This window comes from Citrus clementina, unplaced genomic scaffold (assembly GCF_000493195.1).
Source record: "Citrus clementina cultivar Clemenules unplaced genomic scaffold, Citrus_clementina_v1.0 scaffold_5, whole genome shotgun sequence".
Taxonomy (NCBI): domain Eukaryota; kingdom Viridiplantae; phylum Streptophyta; class Magnoliopsida; order Sapindales; family Rutaceae; genus Citrus; species Citrus x clementina.
Genome location: NW_006262201.1, coordinates 15,563,500 through 15,579,377, shown reverse-complemented (window position 1 = coordinate 15,579,377; position 15,878 = coordinate 15,563,500). Strand labels below are relative to the sequence as shown.

Below are 15,878 nucleotides of genomic sequence, written 5' to 3'. Positions count from 1 at the left end.
ATTGTTGAGGGCAAGTTCTTGTCCTTAGTCAAAATTTCTTAAATTATATATTAACACTATTTAGTTATGTTCCGTTTTATCAATTAGAAGTGAATGATGTTACACTTTCTAAGTAGACTGTGGCTACAATGCAGGGATTAAAAACCCCTCTATGGTGCAGAAGGTGCCCTTAAGCCGTTAGATTTAGCTTATTGGAATCCAACGGTTGGGGTTTTAAATTTAACAAAATAAAAAAAATGGATAAAAGTAAAAAAAAAAAAAATTGTCCCTCGCTCTGGATCATAACCACAAAATCGTCTTCTCTCTCCCTTTGGGTCATAAAACAAAAGCCTCCTCTCTCCCTCTCGATCGCCCACACCTTGCCTTGCTCTTGCTCTTTCTCACTCTCCTGCTCTTGCTCACACTCCCGTTCATGCTTCTACTCTTACTGTTGCTCTTGCTCTTGGTCCAAACTCACACTCACGCTCTACCTCGCTCTCACTCTTGCTCTTACTCCCGACTCTCACTTTCGCTCTTCTCATTAAGGTTACTCAGCTTTAAACTTAATCTTATAATTATCAAAGTTATTAGATTTGTGTATGGAGAAAATGATTTGTTAATGATATAGTGTAGAAATATAATGCACACACAATGTTGATGAAATGCCACAAAAAATTATTTGGTTTCTTCTTTTAAGGTTCTAGGTTGCCTTCTTTTTGTTTGAAAAAATGTTGCACCTGTGTTTTTTTTTTAATAATAATTTTATAATGAATAGAAATTAGATTTGGTCGTTTGAGTGTGGTAGTTTTGTGTGGGTTGGTGTATAAATTCATGTGGTGCGATAGACATCATGCGTGCCTTTGTTTAGATGCTTATCGATTGATATCTATTGCACCTATGGGCTATGCTCTGGTGCGATAGACACCTGTCGCACTAAACACAAATGTGATGGACAGTAATTGTGTTCTTTATTAACTGCTTTCTTGTAACTTTTACAGAAAGACATGGAATCTATTGATGGCAAGACAAAAAAATCGAAAGAAAAATCAATATGACAGAAAAAGCAAGGAATGGATAAAAAATCATGGATATACTATTTGAAAATATAAATTATATGTATTTATATACCCATTATATTTAAAGGTTTAATTTTTTTTATTAATGTAACTTTCAATATTAATTACAGTAAGGCAGAAACTAAACGACTAAGGTTATTAAGGGTTGAAAAGGTGGATAAAACTATATGTAATCTAATTATGACCTTCTAGATATTTCATTTTCTCTTACTTAAAAAAATATGCCACTGAACATATATATATTATCATCACAAGAAACTAACTCCTAAGGAGAGACATCAATGGATGCTTAGTAATATGAATGAGATCTCTACTTCAATGATTGGTTAAAATAGTGGTGTGAGTAAAAATATTGAGGAATTTGATGAGGACAAGTCTGATGCTCGTTGTCTTATAGCTTCTTTCTCAGTGGTAGTTTCATCTTTCTCAATTGATTAACAAGCAACAGTAAAATAAATTGGCTTTGAAAGTCCACTCGATCTAAAATGAGGGCGTCTAAGACAAGAGTTATGTGCAGCATTAATTGAATAATGTGATATAGCTAGGAAAAACATAATCCTGCATGGGAAATAATACAATTTAAGTCCTACAACTTTTACAACCACAATGGGGGTTAGAAATGGAGGCACACGTGTGGATTTAAATGACCAAGCTATTGATATAACTGATTTGTGTGTTATGTATAACAATGGACCTAGAGGTGAAAAAAAGGCTTATGAGTAGTACAAGTTCTGATGATGAATTTAAGATATTTTTTAGTCTTTTTGTGTTGCGAACCATATTATGTCCCGTAAGTGCAACAAACATTAATCCATTGTATCTTCGTATACTGAAAGATATAAATTCTATTGGAGAAAAAAATTGTGTTAGTTTGTGCTTTATTTTTTATGGGAAGGTGTGCAAAAGTTTAAAGAAAATAAAGTGAGCTTTTTTAGTGGCTGCATGTTTTTCTTAAAAGTATGTTTAATTGGAAAAAATGTAATATTTTTTTTACTTGTTTCTTACATTTAAGCTATTTCAATTTATTACATACTTTGTCATTGATGCACAACTGCTCTACTTGTTCTATTTATAGCATAGTGTCCTACTAGTGTATAGAAAAATGAAAATCTAATTTACATGACAAAAAAATAAAAACAGAACTTAAGTGTAAAGAAAAAAGCAAGTATTTTACTGTAAAACACTTACATCAGGAACAACACTAGAATCTTTCACCAACGTTTAGTTGCACTTGCATCAACAATGGAGGCAAAACAGAAACTTGGTCCAAGGTGAGTGAGTTATGGTGGGAAGGGGGCATTCATTGAAATAATGATTTTAATAATAATTAAAATGAAAAATGAAAAAATAAATACCTTAATTTATGAAGGGACAATGACATTAATTGAAAAAGAGAAAGTGAGTTATAAATACAGTAATAAATGTACTATTCAAGTTGGTGAAAAAATTTAAGAGTATTTAGATAATAATTACATGAAATATAGAACAATAAATATGAAATACTTTACTTAAAATATGCAACAATTAACATAAAATATGAGTACTTTGTAATATTAAATATAAAACATTAAACATAAAACTTTGAACTTGTAATATGAAACTTGAACAGAAAAATGAAGCAGGGGAAAAAAGGAAAAATTTGGGGGTCAATAAATAATAATTACATGAAACATAAAACAATAAACATGAAATGCTTACTTAAAATATGTAACAATCAAATGTGAGTACTTTGTAACACTAGACATAAAATATTAAATATTAAACTCTGAAATTGTGATATGAAACTTAAACCCAAACATGAAATGGGGGGAAATATTTATGAGTATTTGGATAATAATGATATAAAATATAGAACAATAAGCATGAAATAGTTTACCTAAAATATGCAACAATAAATATAAAATATGAGTACTTTTGTAACATTAAACATAAAACTCAGAACTTTTAATATGAAACTTAAGCGTAAACATGAAACGAGGGGAAAAAATAAAAATTTCGAAGTATTTGGATAATAATTACATGAAAATAGAATAATAAACATGAAATACTTTACTTAAAATATACAATAATGAATATAAAATATGAGTACTTTTGTAACATTAAACATAAAACATTTAACATTTAACATTTAACATGAAACTCTAAACTGACAAAATGAAACTTAAATCTAAACATGAAACGGGGAAAATTTTTTTTTGAGGGCATTTAGAATATGCTACATGAAATATATAACAAAATATATGAAACTTTAAATGTTAAATATGAGGCACATTTTATAGAACATGAATTAAACTTTTGTCTTTTTGTGAACACTCATTTTATTTTATTTTCATAATATTTATAAATAAAAAATATTTTTTCATTTTTACTTGTCTTTTTTCTTCTTATTAATATTTAAAAAAATTATTTGTCTTATAAAATTTTTATTTTAATTATTTTAATTAAAAATACAAATTAATGGCAACAACCGGTTGCGAAAACCAGTTGCTGCCAGTGAGGGCTCAATCTATAATACAAGAACTTTGAGTCCTTGCACTGTAGCCATCCTCTTCTAAGTATTAAAAAAGTCAATTATGTATTAAAAAAGTCAATTATGTAACTTACAAAATCATTAATGACTTGTGATTGATGTAGAGAGATGAGAGAATTTGTCTTCTCTGTATCCACTCTCTTAGGGGTGGCAAAAAAGCCCGGCCCGCGGGCTTACATGAAGATAGAATAATAAACATGAAATACTTTACTTAAAATATGCAATAATGAATATAAAATATGAGTACTTTTGTAACATTAAACATAAAACATTTAACATTTAACATGAAACTCTAAACTGACAAAATGAAACTTAAATCTAAACATGAAACGGGGAAAATTTTTTTTTGAGGGCATTTAGAATATGCTACATGAAAAATATAACAAAATATATGAAACTTTAAATGTTAAATATGAGACACATTTTATAGAACATGAATTAAACTTTTGTCTTTTTGTGAACACTCATTTTATTTTATTTTCATAATATTTATAAATAAAAAATATTTTTTCATTTTTACTTGTCTTTTTTCTTCTTATTAATATTTAAAAAAAATTATTTGTCTTATAAAATTTTTATTTTAATTATTTTAATTAAAAATACAAATTAATGGCAACAACCGGTTTCGAAAACCAGTTGCTGCCAATGAGGGCTCAATCTATGATACAAGAACTTTGAGTCCTTGCACCGTAGCCGTCCTCTTCTAAGTATTAAAAAAGTCAATTATGTATTAAAAAAGTCAATTATGTAACTTACAAAATCATTAATGACTTGTGCTTGATGTAGAGAGATGAGAGAATTTGTCTTCTCTGTATCCACGCTCTTAGGGGTGGCAAAAAAGCCCGGCCTGCGGGCTTAGGCCTGGCCCTCACACATGAGGGCCTGAACAAGGGCCCAAGAAAAAAACACTTGGACAAAGTTCAGGTCCACTACTTTTTTTAAAAAAATAATTTTATAAATTAGAATAATATAATTAAAATTGAAAAGTAATTTAAAAAAAAACTTAAATTCTTAACTTATAAATCAATTATGATTCAAAAAAGTTAAAATTATGATACTAAATTCTCTCTTTTGTATCAATTAATTAAGAGAGCGTTTGAATTAGAAAATCCAGTATTAAAGAAATTAAAGTTATGAGATTTTATTTGCTTTATTTATTATTTTAATTTAAAATATTCATTTTCTTTAATTTATCTATTATTGTAATAGCTTGTTGATTATTAATTTATTTCAAATTTACAATAATTTAAAAAATTTAAAATAAATAAATAAAGTCCAAATCCGGCCTGAGCCCGACCCAAGCCCGTACGCTTAACTGACAATGAGCCTGAACTTGGACTTGAAAAAGCCTGGCCCAAACATGTTGTTTGCCATCCCTACCCTCTCTCTCTCTCTTCCTTTTTCATCTTTATTTCTCTCATCTTTCTTTACATTTAATATTTTCTCTCTTCTTCGAAAGTGAAAATGTGAAACCCGTCAAGTAAAATTGAAAATTCTCCAAAATCCGGATGGCCTTTGAAAGTTTCCCATTCGCTCCTGCTCGTGCATATCTAAATTTGTTGATTGTCGTGAATTTTTTATTTTTAAAATTTTATTACTTGTTATTTACTTTTAAGCACAAGTAGTTATAGGAAATCGTTATAAACGGTTATTATAGATTATGAAACAGTGTTTTTTTTAAAAAAAATAAAAGATAAAAAAGAATTGATTTTATTCATTTACAGTGTATTCCGAAACTCCTCAAAACCAATTACTCGTACAGATCTCTGTGAGACTTTGGTTCGTTTGTGAAGAAATCCAAAAACTAGACAAGTAGGAGGGGAAAAAACCAAAAATAAAAGCAAAATTTATATGTTATTCATTCATATTGGAAGAGACAGGTTCATTCCATAATGCAAATTTTATTGTAATTAACAAACCTAGTGATGTTTATCAGCAAAAGAATTTCATCTCTGTATTTATTCCATAATCTGATCTCTATTTACAAAATCATTGGCGCACGCACACACACACGTATATTAATTTTCATTTTTAATATGTAGAGATTTTGTTCATGATAATAGTGGAAGATGATATTGGACTTTAAGCTTAAATTTCCATTCTAAATTTGAATTGATACTTGCAGGCTGTCCCAACGAATGGCTACGGAACTTGTAGATGTACATGCCGATCTCGAGGCCTTAAGAAAATTATATGGCCTCCTTCAAAATAGCAGCGAGGATGGCACACAAGAAGTAAGAAAATTTCAAGCAAAGTTTGATTCTTATATATATATATATTTAATTTGTGAAATTTTTATATCAGTAATTTGCTGGTAAAACTTGCAGTTGGATGAGAGAGCGAAGATTGTATTAAAGAATTTACTCGATGGCGCTACGGAGAAGGCTTTAGAAACTCATACGAAGGTAATGTCAATTAAAGTTTTTTTTTTAATTGATGAAGTATCATTAGTGATTAATTTTCCAATTTTTAAGCATTTCATTTCAGTGCATCATCTTGTTCTTCAACTCACAGATCATTACAGCAGCACAATCAAGTGTGTCTATGGCACAACAACAATTCAACATTGCCCCAAACATGAAAAAAGACGCCACCAATTGCCATAACAAGTTCACTTCAAGAGATGATTTGCGAAGGGGCACGAAGCAGCAGGGCTCAGGGACTGCACCAAGCAAAAGTGGTGCACATGATGGGCAACAGCGACGCGATCGTTTTAATGGATGCGTGAAAGAAAATGAAAAAATGAGAGAGTCAGTAAAAAGTAGCGGGCGGGGGAAAAGAATCAATCATGTTCAAAGTAGGGATGTCAATCACATTGCAGCTGCACCTGGTTCGCGTGTGGGTAATGCAATGGCAATCAGAAGGATTGCGTGCGGTGCTTCGGATGTGGATCGTGCTAATTCGAGACGTGGGAAGGGGGTTGGGGTTGCGACAGCTAGTGAATGCTCACCTTGCCATAATAATAATAATAACAACAACAACAACAACAAGAAGAAGAATAATAAAGAGCAGCAGCTAGTCGATCAACTTTCCATGAAAATGGCTCAAAAAGAGACAGTCAGGCTTAGTAGGCTCAGGCCTGTACCATCCGCGAAGAAAAGGCTGCCACCACCACGCCGCCAAGTAATTGTGAGGCCTACTTTGCTGGAGCCAGAATCAGAATCAGAATCAGAGTCGGATGAAAGAAATGGTAGTTCAGCTTCAGCAAGCTGGACAACTCAGCATACGAACACCACGGACACTGACAGTACTGAGGCAAAGTCATTGTCAGGAGCAAGTTTTGCATATGGACAGAATGGAGACTATGGGAGTAACTCGGAAACTGACACTAAGAGAAGCGGCAACTCTTCTCCTTCTTCTCCTTCTTCTTCTTTTGTGACTAGCCGTAGCAGATTAAATCCTAAAGAAGATAAACCAGCAATAGGAAGGCTGAGGAGATTCAAGAACAAGCTGGCTCTCATCTTTCATCATCATCATCATCATCACCATCACCATCACTATGATCATGACCGTGACTTCTCAAAGGTACGCCACAGTCATACTATGTGGAAGCACATACAGAAGAATATGTTACATCATAAAAATAAGAGACACAAAAATGAGATTTGTGGAAAACAATACTTCGCGGCGACTAGGTGTACACAGCAGCAGCAGCAAGCTAATTATTTTCGTACACTTGTGCAAGGGTTACTGAGAAGGCAAGCTAGACATTCCAAGAAATCAAAGCTGCCAAAGGGAGGGATTGTGGTAAAGAAGTTGCATTGGTGGCACATGTTTAAGCGCCGTCGTGGACTAAAGTTGGGTCCTAAAACTAGAACAATTAAGATGAAGTAATACTCTTCTGGTTGAGTCGATTAACACTTTCTCACTCATTCTTTTATTTGGTTGAAATAAATGACAGTTAGCTACCCTTTAGTGGTTTGGTATGTGGTTTCATGAAACTACTAACTTAGGGGAGCCCCATTCCTTTTACATAAAATCTAGTAATTTAAATAAACATATGAGAGGGCAATCAATGTTATGTTATTTAAAAAAAAATTTAGTTTCAAGTAGAGTTAGTTGTTAATTTTATAATTTTAGAACGAATTACAAAAGAAAAGAAAAGAAAGAAAAACTCTCTAGCACACCTTCAATGAAATAAACTTGAAGAATTTCTCTAATTTCATTCAATAAATAAGTTATAATTAAAAAAAAAACAGAGAGACTCCAGTAATCAGTAATAATGTGGTTGCTATATAGAAAATTAAGTGCTTAACAGTGGAAATTTAGACCCAAATCACACCCATCTAAGTATTGAACCAATCATCCCTGACAATCACATAATACCTCTCTACAAAATCCCTTAGTCCTATGTTAGTGGCTCTCGTGTAATTCATTCTCTATTAGTCTATCTCGTAATTCACAAGAATGATAAGAATATTGAGTTACAGAATCAGAAAACTTATGGACACAACTGCAAAGGCGCCTGCAAGGACCCAGGAATAAGAAGAAAAATGAATAATGTTAGTTGTGATAGATTTGTGGATATGAGAGAAAAACAGAACTGTTTCGAGAATTAAAATCATGAAAGCTGGAGGGCAATTTGCTGCAGAAGGACTTTCCTTTGAGATGCATTGATAATTCCTTTGCACTCAGCATCTAGTAAGACCTCTGTCATAATTGCAGTAGCATGTCCTCTGGGCTCCTCTGGCGCTCTACGCAATGTGAACACCTGAACGAACAAAGCAAACCAAACAAACAAAAACTTAATATTTCACTAGTTAGTTTGAAAGTTTGGTTGCAACATACTATGAGTTGACTAGTGTTGCTGCAGCATGGAGATGAAACCATTTCCATTGTATAAATGCGAGTTTTTTTTCTCCTTTTTTTTTCTTTTTTAAGTAAATAATGTCGTTTTTCTCTTTTACCTCTGTTTTTTCTTCTTTAACTTTCGATCGTAAAAATGTTAGTTTCTTCGGTGTACGTGCACTCATCATTAAAGTACAAGCAGCAGCAAACAACTATTCTGAGATAAGCACTAATATATATATAATGTGTCATAACAATTCAGATCGTATAGAAAACAATGAGTAAAATACCTGCCCATGATGTGTTATGTCTAGACATCCAGCCTGTTGTATAAATGGTTCCCCATCTATTTGAACTGGGAAAGGACTGGAAGAATGTATTCTTATTACTTTACCCTGGGCTAGCCTTCTAGCCTGTGAAAGTCCAACCTGCACAAAAATCAAGCATTAAACTAAAATTCCCAATTGCCAGTATGGGTTGTGTGGTGGTGGTGGGGGGGGGGGGGGTGTGTGTGGAGATGATCTTTAAGACTTGAGAAAAACTCCCCCACCGTATTGCAGGTACATGAGCAATAGGCCAACATGATAAGCTAGATTGAGTGAAGCATGTAGTATCTCATGATACAACAAAACCTAAGTGCAAAGGATGATTTACTATTTATGAATTGTGCACAATATATTACACTAATATAAGCATGAACAATTCTAGCCTAAAATAAAAAGATTATGCCAAGAATATAAATATATGCAATATTTACATGCCAACAATATGAAGCACATTGACTATCTTTTAATGCTGGTCAAATACTTTGATTATAGCCTTGAGACTACAAACTTGACTAAATCACGTGCTCTTCTATGGAATAAATAAATTAATAATTTATTAATTTATACAAAGGGCACAGCCCCATGGGGACTAAATATAGATGTATAATTAAGAGATAAATCCACCACCAATAAAAAAAAATTGGAGCTTCAACAAAACACAACATGTAAATGCCACCACCTCCAATTTTTTTCCAATATAAGGAACAATGATCAATCATCTTCAGGATTGTCCTATTTAAGTTAATAAATTTGCACAGAATCAAAAGAAAAATATATAGGTAATGGAGCTTTCTTGAAAAAAAAAAAAAAGGAACAAAAAAGAGTAGAACCTCAAGATTTTCATTTTTGCATCTCTTAAGAACTTTTTCGCCTAAAGGAAGAGGATCTAGGGAAAGTACCTATATTCCACTTTAATTGACTCTTCTTTTTTTCTATCCTATGGTGTTTATTAACAAGTTGGCAGTGGATATTGACTTCTTCAAATAGTTAAGTCAGAAAGAAAATCACAACAAAAAATCAAAGCATTAAAACAGGCAGAGAAAAGAAAAGTTGCAGAAAATCTTAAACCTGAAGTTTGCCAAGGTGCCATGCTCCACAGACGCATACAACCTCAAGCACCTTATCATGCATAGACTGAGGGCTAAAATCATCATCATGCTCAGAGTCGTTTTGCCAAAGATCTACTCCACCCATGTAGCTGCCAATGTTCAGGACAATTAATCCCTCAGAATCCTGGAGGCATAGAAAATAAAAAAGAAAGAAAATTTAAAAAAGCATTTAATGATGAAACAAAATAAAAAATGCATTTAAAACATCAAAATTAACAGGTTAATTACAGGGTGCCCCATCATTTTTGACACACCTTATAGTGCCACCAATGTATCAAAATGTTTACACTGTTGCTCTGCCATTAAAAAGGATAGTTTTCCAAGGATGACCATTTATAGAACATTTTTTCCCATGATGTGATATAAGCTCGATGTAGAAAACTAGAAATATATATCCTCTACTTGTTAATCAAATGTTATTAGACAACATCATTTCACAGAAGCTGTCATTGACGAGCACTAGCTTCAATTGACTGTCTTTGATTGAGGTCATCAACTAATATTTGCATGGTTGAGAAGAGTAGCCAACAAGGAATCCAAAGGTGCCAATAGCAACCTCAAATGATGCGGGTCAATGGTGACATTAAATGATGACGGTCAATAACGGTCAATGGTGGACAAGTGCAGCTGCAGGCGAAATGAAATGGTTTTGCAATGGTATTTTTCATTTTTGTAATAACTGATAGGAAACAAAACCGAAATATCTTGTAAACAATAAAATGTTAGTTAAAAATACTTTCCCTAACAAAGTAATACAGGGACTACTACTCCTAAACTAATTAAATTTATAATAGAGAATAACAGTAGGAGTGCATTGTAGACATACAGAAAAGTTGGGGCATGTTGAGGTTTGTGAATAAATGATGGGGTGAATTAACCCAAGCATAACCAGCAATTTAAATACAAAAATTGGTGGTGAATAATGAAGTATTATACTTATCCTACCTTGGGAATCTCGATGCCTTTTCCATCAACTTCAAGCCAAACTTGCCATGGTAACTCGGCACATGTTCTATCCACTATATCCCTAGCACCTTCTTTAGCATATAGCAATTTGTTCACAAACTACAGTTAACAGAATGCCGAAATCGTAAAAGGAAAATCCAGGAAAGCATGCGATTCCTAAACTACCTTGTACACACACATATATATGCACTTCTATATCTAGAAGTGAGATTTTAATGGATCTAATTCTGAAAACATGTTAGCATTTGATTAAATTCTAAAACTAGTAAAATTAGGCCAGAATTTTCTCTCAATGACCATTAGCCACTTCCACCACTCAGTAATGAAACAAGAAATGCTTTGATTGTGTGAGTCAGTGGAAGTACAAAAATTAAGTAGATGAAAAACATGATTGTCTAAAAACTGGAAAAAGGATTCTGGAATAAGACAATTATTTAATTATTTTTTTATAAGAAATGAGATGAAACAATAGAAATGCAATCAAATAACTATAGGTTGGAAAATGATTCCAGCATAAAACAAACATATATTGCAAATAACTATAATTATTCTGGCATGGACAAAAGGCTTTAACAAATAGAATGACCAGAAAGAAAAATAAGTACCCGACTAGAGAATTTTTGAGGATTCTCCTGCCGAGTAACATGAAATTCATATGCAACCTTTGCATCGCATCCGATCCCTATGAAATAAAAAACAGTGATGGTTAATGGTTCCTGGAAACAATCACTAGCATCAATAACTTCCAAAAAAATATATACCTAAATAGTTCAACATGAACTTGGATTGTTCTTTTCTTTGATCATATTCTGAGTTTTCTTCTCTGATATTTACTTTCCAGCGATCTAGCATTGTAACTGCTGCATGCTCGATGTCATTCAAAATTGTGCTTAAGCCACCATGTCCATCAACCATTGAGAAACCTCTTCCCCACTGCAAAACCCTTGACATATCATTTCCTGTGCCAAGTGGGAGAACAGCTACTGGTGGAGGAGATTCGAAATTACGCTTTTCAATCGCGTTAAGGACCCATGCAACAGTGCCATCTCCACCACAAACCAAAACTCTAAAATATTGGAAGTTACTAAATAACTCCAAACCAACCTCAGGACCCTGGGACGCACTGAGTTCAAAAACCTGCAGAGGTAAATTACTATATTCAGCCAAACACACATGAAAGAAGTTATGGTCAAAGAAAATACAGCAATACCAAATATTCTCATTGGCCTCTGAACACAAGATTGCAGTCATTGACAATTAAGAAAAGGGAAAGAGAAGATGAGGATTTTCTTCATTATACTGAATAATTTTCTTTAATTAGCACGACAGTTTTGAAGCATGATACAAGTCCAAAAGCAGTCATAAGAAGTAATGACAATAGTTTCAAAAGCATGTAAAGCATTCGGATAAAAATAGCAGAGCAGGTAAGGTGAATAAATCAATAAATTCAAACATCTATTTTCTGGAATCATTCCTAGAAAGGGGAGATCTAAATTAGAATCTGCAGTCTTATACATATAGTTTATCAACTTAACATAGCCACACTTAGGCTGTTTGAAGATACTTGCACAATGCCAGCCTCTGTAGAAAGGGAGAGGAGCGGATGCACATAAAAGGATAAATTGCACCAGTCAATTAAGTCAAGTAAGTAATGAACTGAACTAGAGCCTAAATTTGGTCAGAAAAAGAATATAATTCAAACCAGAATGGGAAGCTTGTGGGATTGACATTTTGGGGGAAGAACTCCATGGGATCTCTCCTTCTGGGGATGCCTAGCTAGTGAAAAGTTATCCCTTCGCTTAGTGTTCTTACTAAAGTTCTAATATCCTTTGGCTTTCCAGTGGATTGGAATATTAATATGGATTGGACTTTAACTGACCCAAAGTCTGATAATCTAGATGGCCTATTCAGTTTCAACAACATCCAGTGGAGTTGCAAACAAACCTGAATTTTGTTTCCATGCAAATAAGGAAAGAGAGAAAAAAAAAAAAACAGAAAAAAATTGAAAAAAATAAAACAGACCAGAGGAAAACCAAAGCAAAAGCTGCCGCTCAGCTCTTCTTGACTCGTTGTTAATACTTCTGTATACCGACAAGATAGTGAAAGATAGAAAACTCAAGGTCATCAAATTTGCATCTAGAAAAAAATGTGACAATTGTAGGATTCTTAATCACAAATTAGCACGCACAAGATTTCTATGCTAATCCAACTCCATTAGCAATACTGAAGCTTTCAATAAATTATGAAGCAGACAATCAGTTGACAAAATGGAAAATTTACAGGCCCAAATTAGAATAATTAATCTGAAAACAAGAACTGCTAAAGTCAGCAAATTGACAATAATCCGAGCTGATCACCATTTTCTGGAAGTATATTAACACCATGATCAAACAACCAAAAAATTTGTATTCCATTTAAGCTCCCATTAGAGCAATCAATGACTTATCTTTTCATTTCTTCGAATTGACTAATTATTAATTTTCAAATTTGGATCCTATAACTATTTTGTCAGTGTGCACTTGTTTATGGGGTTGGAAAGAGGAGTGGGACAGAAGGTAAAAGCATTCCATAGGAAAAAGTGTCATCAAGTAGCAGTCAAGCGATTTTCCGTAAGCTTACCCAAGTAAAAGACCAAAAAAAAAAAAATCAGTCCTTAATGTAACAGAAAAGATGAAGGAAAAATGAAAATGAATTAAAAACGTTTAAAGTCATATTTAGTGCTTAAATAGACAGTTGAGAATAATGGACTAAAAGAAAGCCAAAATTTTTAGCGTGAAAAGACAGTTGAATATAACAGGCAAACCTTGAAATACATCCAAACTTGACCTATAATTTATTCACTCATCAATTTTTCAATTTAGCTAATTAACTATAATATGTGTCATGGACTACAACTGGCAGGAGCAACAAAGTAGTTTAACAACAAAAATACTAGGGAAAATTAGGAATTTCAATTATTAGTTCTAAAACTTATGGGTAACTATAATTCATATAACCTGTCATTGCTTCTAATAAACTCTTATCATCACCTGGGCAGGATTCAAAAGCATGTTTAGTCTCCTCCGAAGATAATGCCCAAGTTGACCCCCACTCTTAGCGTTAATGAACACCAAAAGCGGCCTGGCATCCTGTGGCACATCAACCAGACTGTACTTCTTCACTTGACCACAGATGACAGTTCCACCAGTTTTTTGTATAGACTCATTGTGGGTGCTATTACTGTGTATGCTGCCATCCACCTTTGAACATTCAATATTCTTCTCATTATTAGACTTCAATCCAACAAACCCATTGAACATGTATTTTAGGGCAGAATTGGTTGATGTGGTATCTTGCAACTTTTCATTCACAGAATGGCTTTTTCCAGCCTTACCCTGATGACGCTTTCTTTTTATCTTCCCACGAACAGAAGAAGCTCTGATTCCCTCCTTGATAGAACTTAACATTCGACCTCCAATATTCTCTTCATTTTCTTTCACACATAGTGGAGAAAGGATAAGCCTTCTGTGAGGACCCAAATCACAAACATCACCAGATTCTTTTGACATTATAGCATGACACTTGACATGTATACGACGCTGACACCACAAACAATGCCATGTAGGGCAATCATTGATAAAAGGAACACCACATGGTTCATCACAGTAGAAACAGAAGGCAGACAACTCCGCATTATCATCCATATTAACCCATCTCTCTGACCAGTGATGTTTAACATGACTAAAGCAAGCTTGAGCCACACACTTGCAATCCTTTGCTGTGAACTCAGAACAAAAAAAATGAGCTGCAACTCCACAAACAGCGCAGCGATGAACAGGAAAATGAGCTCCTACACTTTGAGGTAAAACCAAAGAAGTCAAGCAAACACAACATGTGGACGGTTGTTCGCCGTTAGAAAAATCCTCCATCCACGTATGATGAGAAAGAGGGACATTAAGTTTTTTCCAGAATTTCTTCTTTGCTCTAGCAGCATCTTTAATCCAATTTAGAGATGTTCTTCTTTGCCACTTAAAAGATGCATACAAGATTGCCAGTAGCCCAAAAGATCCAAAAAAGAAAGGACCATAGCCGTAGACATTGGAGCTTGTTAGCAATCTTAGGAGTGAAGTGCTCAATTCAATCATTGCTACCTATTAAATTTTGTTCATTATGTCTACAAAAATCAAATATATTAATAATGGAAGTACACCAAATAATAATAATAATAACAATATAAAGTCAGTTTTTAAGCAATCCCAATCAATTCCATAAACATTTATTAGCTCAATTCTAATATGAAAACCTCTTCTATTATATCTACGTTTCAGGTTTTTAAACCTCTCTCTCCTTTCTTAGCCTAGGCGCAACAAACATTTGCTAATTGAAATAAAGCTGAAAAGAGAAATAAAAAAGACAAACTTGAGATCTGACCTTAATTTAAAAAAAAAAGCAGAATTGTAGATCTGAAAGAGAAGCCCTAGCAATTGAAAACCGGCATTTGAAACGAGAGACGAAGGGAGATCAATGGGGGATGGATTGATTGACTCAGCAATCCAATTCAGAGACAACAAAAAGGAAAATGGGCGGGATTTTCCTTGGAATAAATATACACGCCTTGCTTTTTGGAATGATCGTACCTCATGTCTCTGTTTGTTCTCCCTCTAATTACCGAACTGTCCTCTGTTTATTTAAGGCTGACTCAAGTATTATATTATTTAATGTTGGATATATTGTATAATATATTAGGTGCAGTTACGTTGAAATCACTTTAAAGTATAGGACGCCTTCGTAATAATATGATTAAAATTATAATGTATTTTTTATTATGAGTAATGATAGAACTATAAATTTTTATATAAATTTATAGTTCTATCATTACTCATAATGGTATGATAAGATTAGTTGAATTAAATATCACTTGGCTTACATGATTTATTTTTATTATTTTATATTTTCATTCAATCAATGATTAATGCTACGTCAATTTGTATAAGATAAGTTTGTACAAGAATTTGTGGTTGTATCATCATTCTTTTATTATTTATTACTTTGCGTGTGTAATTGTGATTTGTACTTTACTTTAGAGCAGCTGCAAAGTAGTTATTACCTTATATATTGCATATGT

General features: G+C 33.2%; 2 protein-coding genes across 8 annotated transcripts; one reads left to right on the top strand and one right to left on the bottom strand.

Moving 5' to 3' along the window:
• Positions 1 to 292: 292 nt before the first annotated feature.
• On the top strand, positions 293 to 7,605 carry LOC112098364 (protein KOKOPELLI). The gene is made up of 4 exons (XM_024184514.1): positions 293 to 525; positions 5,711 to 5,819; positions 5,913 to 5,990; positions 6,100 to 7,605. Exons 1-4 carry the CDS (start codon positions 413 to 415, stop codon positions 7,417 to 7,419), a joined length of 1,620 nt encoding a protein of 539 aa, XP_024040282.1. The 5' UTR covers positions 293 to 412; the 3' UTR covers positions 7,420 to 7,605.
• A 190-nt stretch (positions 7,606 to 7,795) lies between these two features.
• On the bottom strand, positions 7,796 to 15,440 carry LOC18040677 (diacylglycerol kinase 2). 7 transcript variants are annotated; one of them, XM_024184245.1, is made up of 10 exons: positions 15,185 to 15,440; positions 13,804 to 14,927; positions 11,536 to 11,911; positions 11,380 to 11,456; positions 10,754 to 10,873; positions 9,768 to 9,932; positions 8,664 to 8,801; positions 8,493 to 8,585; positions 8,187 to 8,296; positions 7,796 to 8,050 (listed from the first exon to the last, which is right to left on the bottom strand). In XM_024184245.1, the coding sequence occupies exons 2-10, from the start codon at positions 14,896 to 14,898 to the stop codon at positions 7,939 to 7,941; spliced, it is 2,286 nt and encodes a 761-aa protein (XP_024040013.1). In that variant the 5' UTR covers positions 14,899 to 14,927; positions 15,185 to 15,440; the 3' UTR covers positions 7,796 to 7,938. The 7 variants fall into 7 exon arrangements, 6 of the variants coding, with proteins under 6 accessions (XP_024040013.1, XP_024040015.1, XP_024040016.1 ...); XM_024184247.1 differs by having other exon boundaries at positions 13,804 to 14,904; XM_024184248.1 differs by lacking the exon at positions 8,493 to 8,585.
• Between the last annotated feature and the right edge of the window lie 438 nt (positions 15,441 to 15,878).

Excerpts from the sequence above, each read along its gene's own strand:
- LOC18040677 (XM_024184245.1), bottom strand. The coding sequence starts at position 14,898 with ATGATTGAATTGAGCACTTCACTCCTAAGATTGCTAACAAGCTCCAAT. Across the intron at positions 8,802-9,767 it reads GGCACCTTGGCAAACTTCAG|GTTGGACTTTCACAGGCTAG; the intron begins GTTTAAGATTTT and ends ATTTTTGTGCAG. Across the intron at positions 8,586-8,663 it reads ACATAACACATCATGGGCAG|TTGTTTGCTGCTGCTTGTAC; the intron begins GTATTTTACTCA and ends ATCTCAGAATAG.
- LOC112098364 (XM_024184514.1), top strand. The coding sequence starts at position 413 with ATGCTTCTACTCTTACTGTTGCTCTTGCTCTTGGTCCAAACTCACACT. Across the intron at positions 5,820-5,912 it reads GCGAGGATGGCACACAAGAA|TTGGATGAGAGAGCGAAGAT; the intron begins GTAAGAAAATTT and ends TAAAACTTGCAG. Across the intron at positions 5,991-6,099 it reads CTTTAGAAACTCATACGAAG|ATCATTACAGCAGCACAATC; the intron begins GTAATGTCAATT and ends TTCAACTCACAG.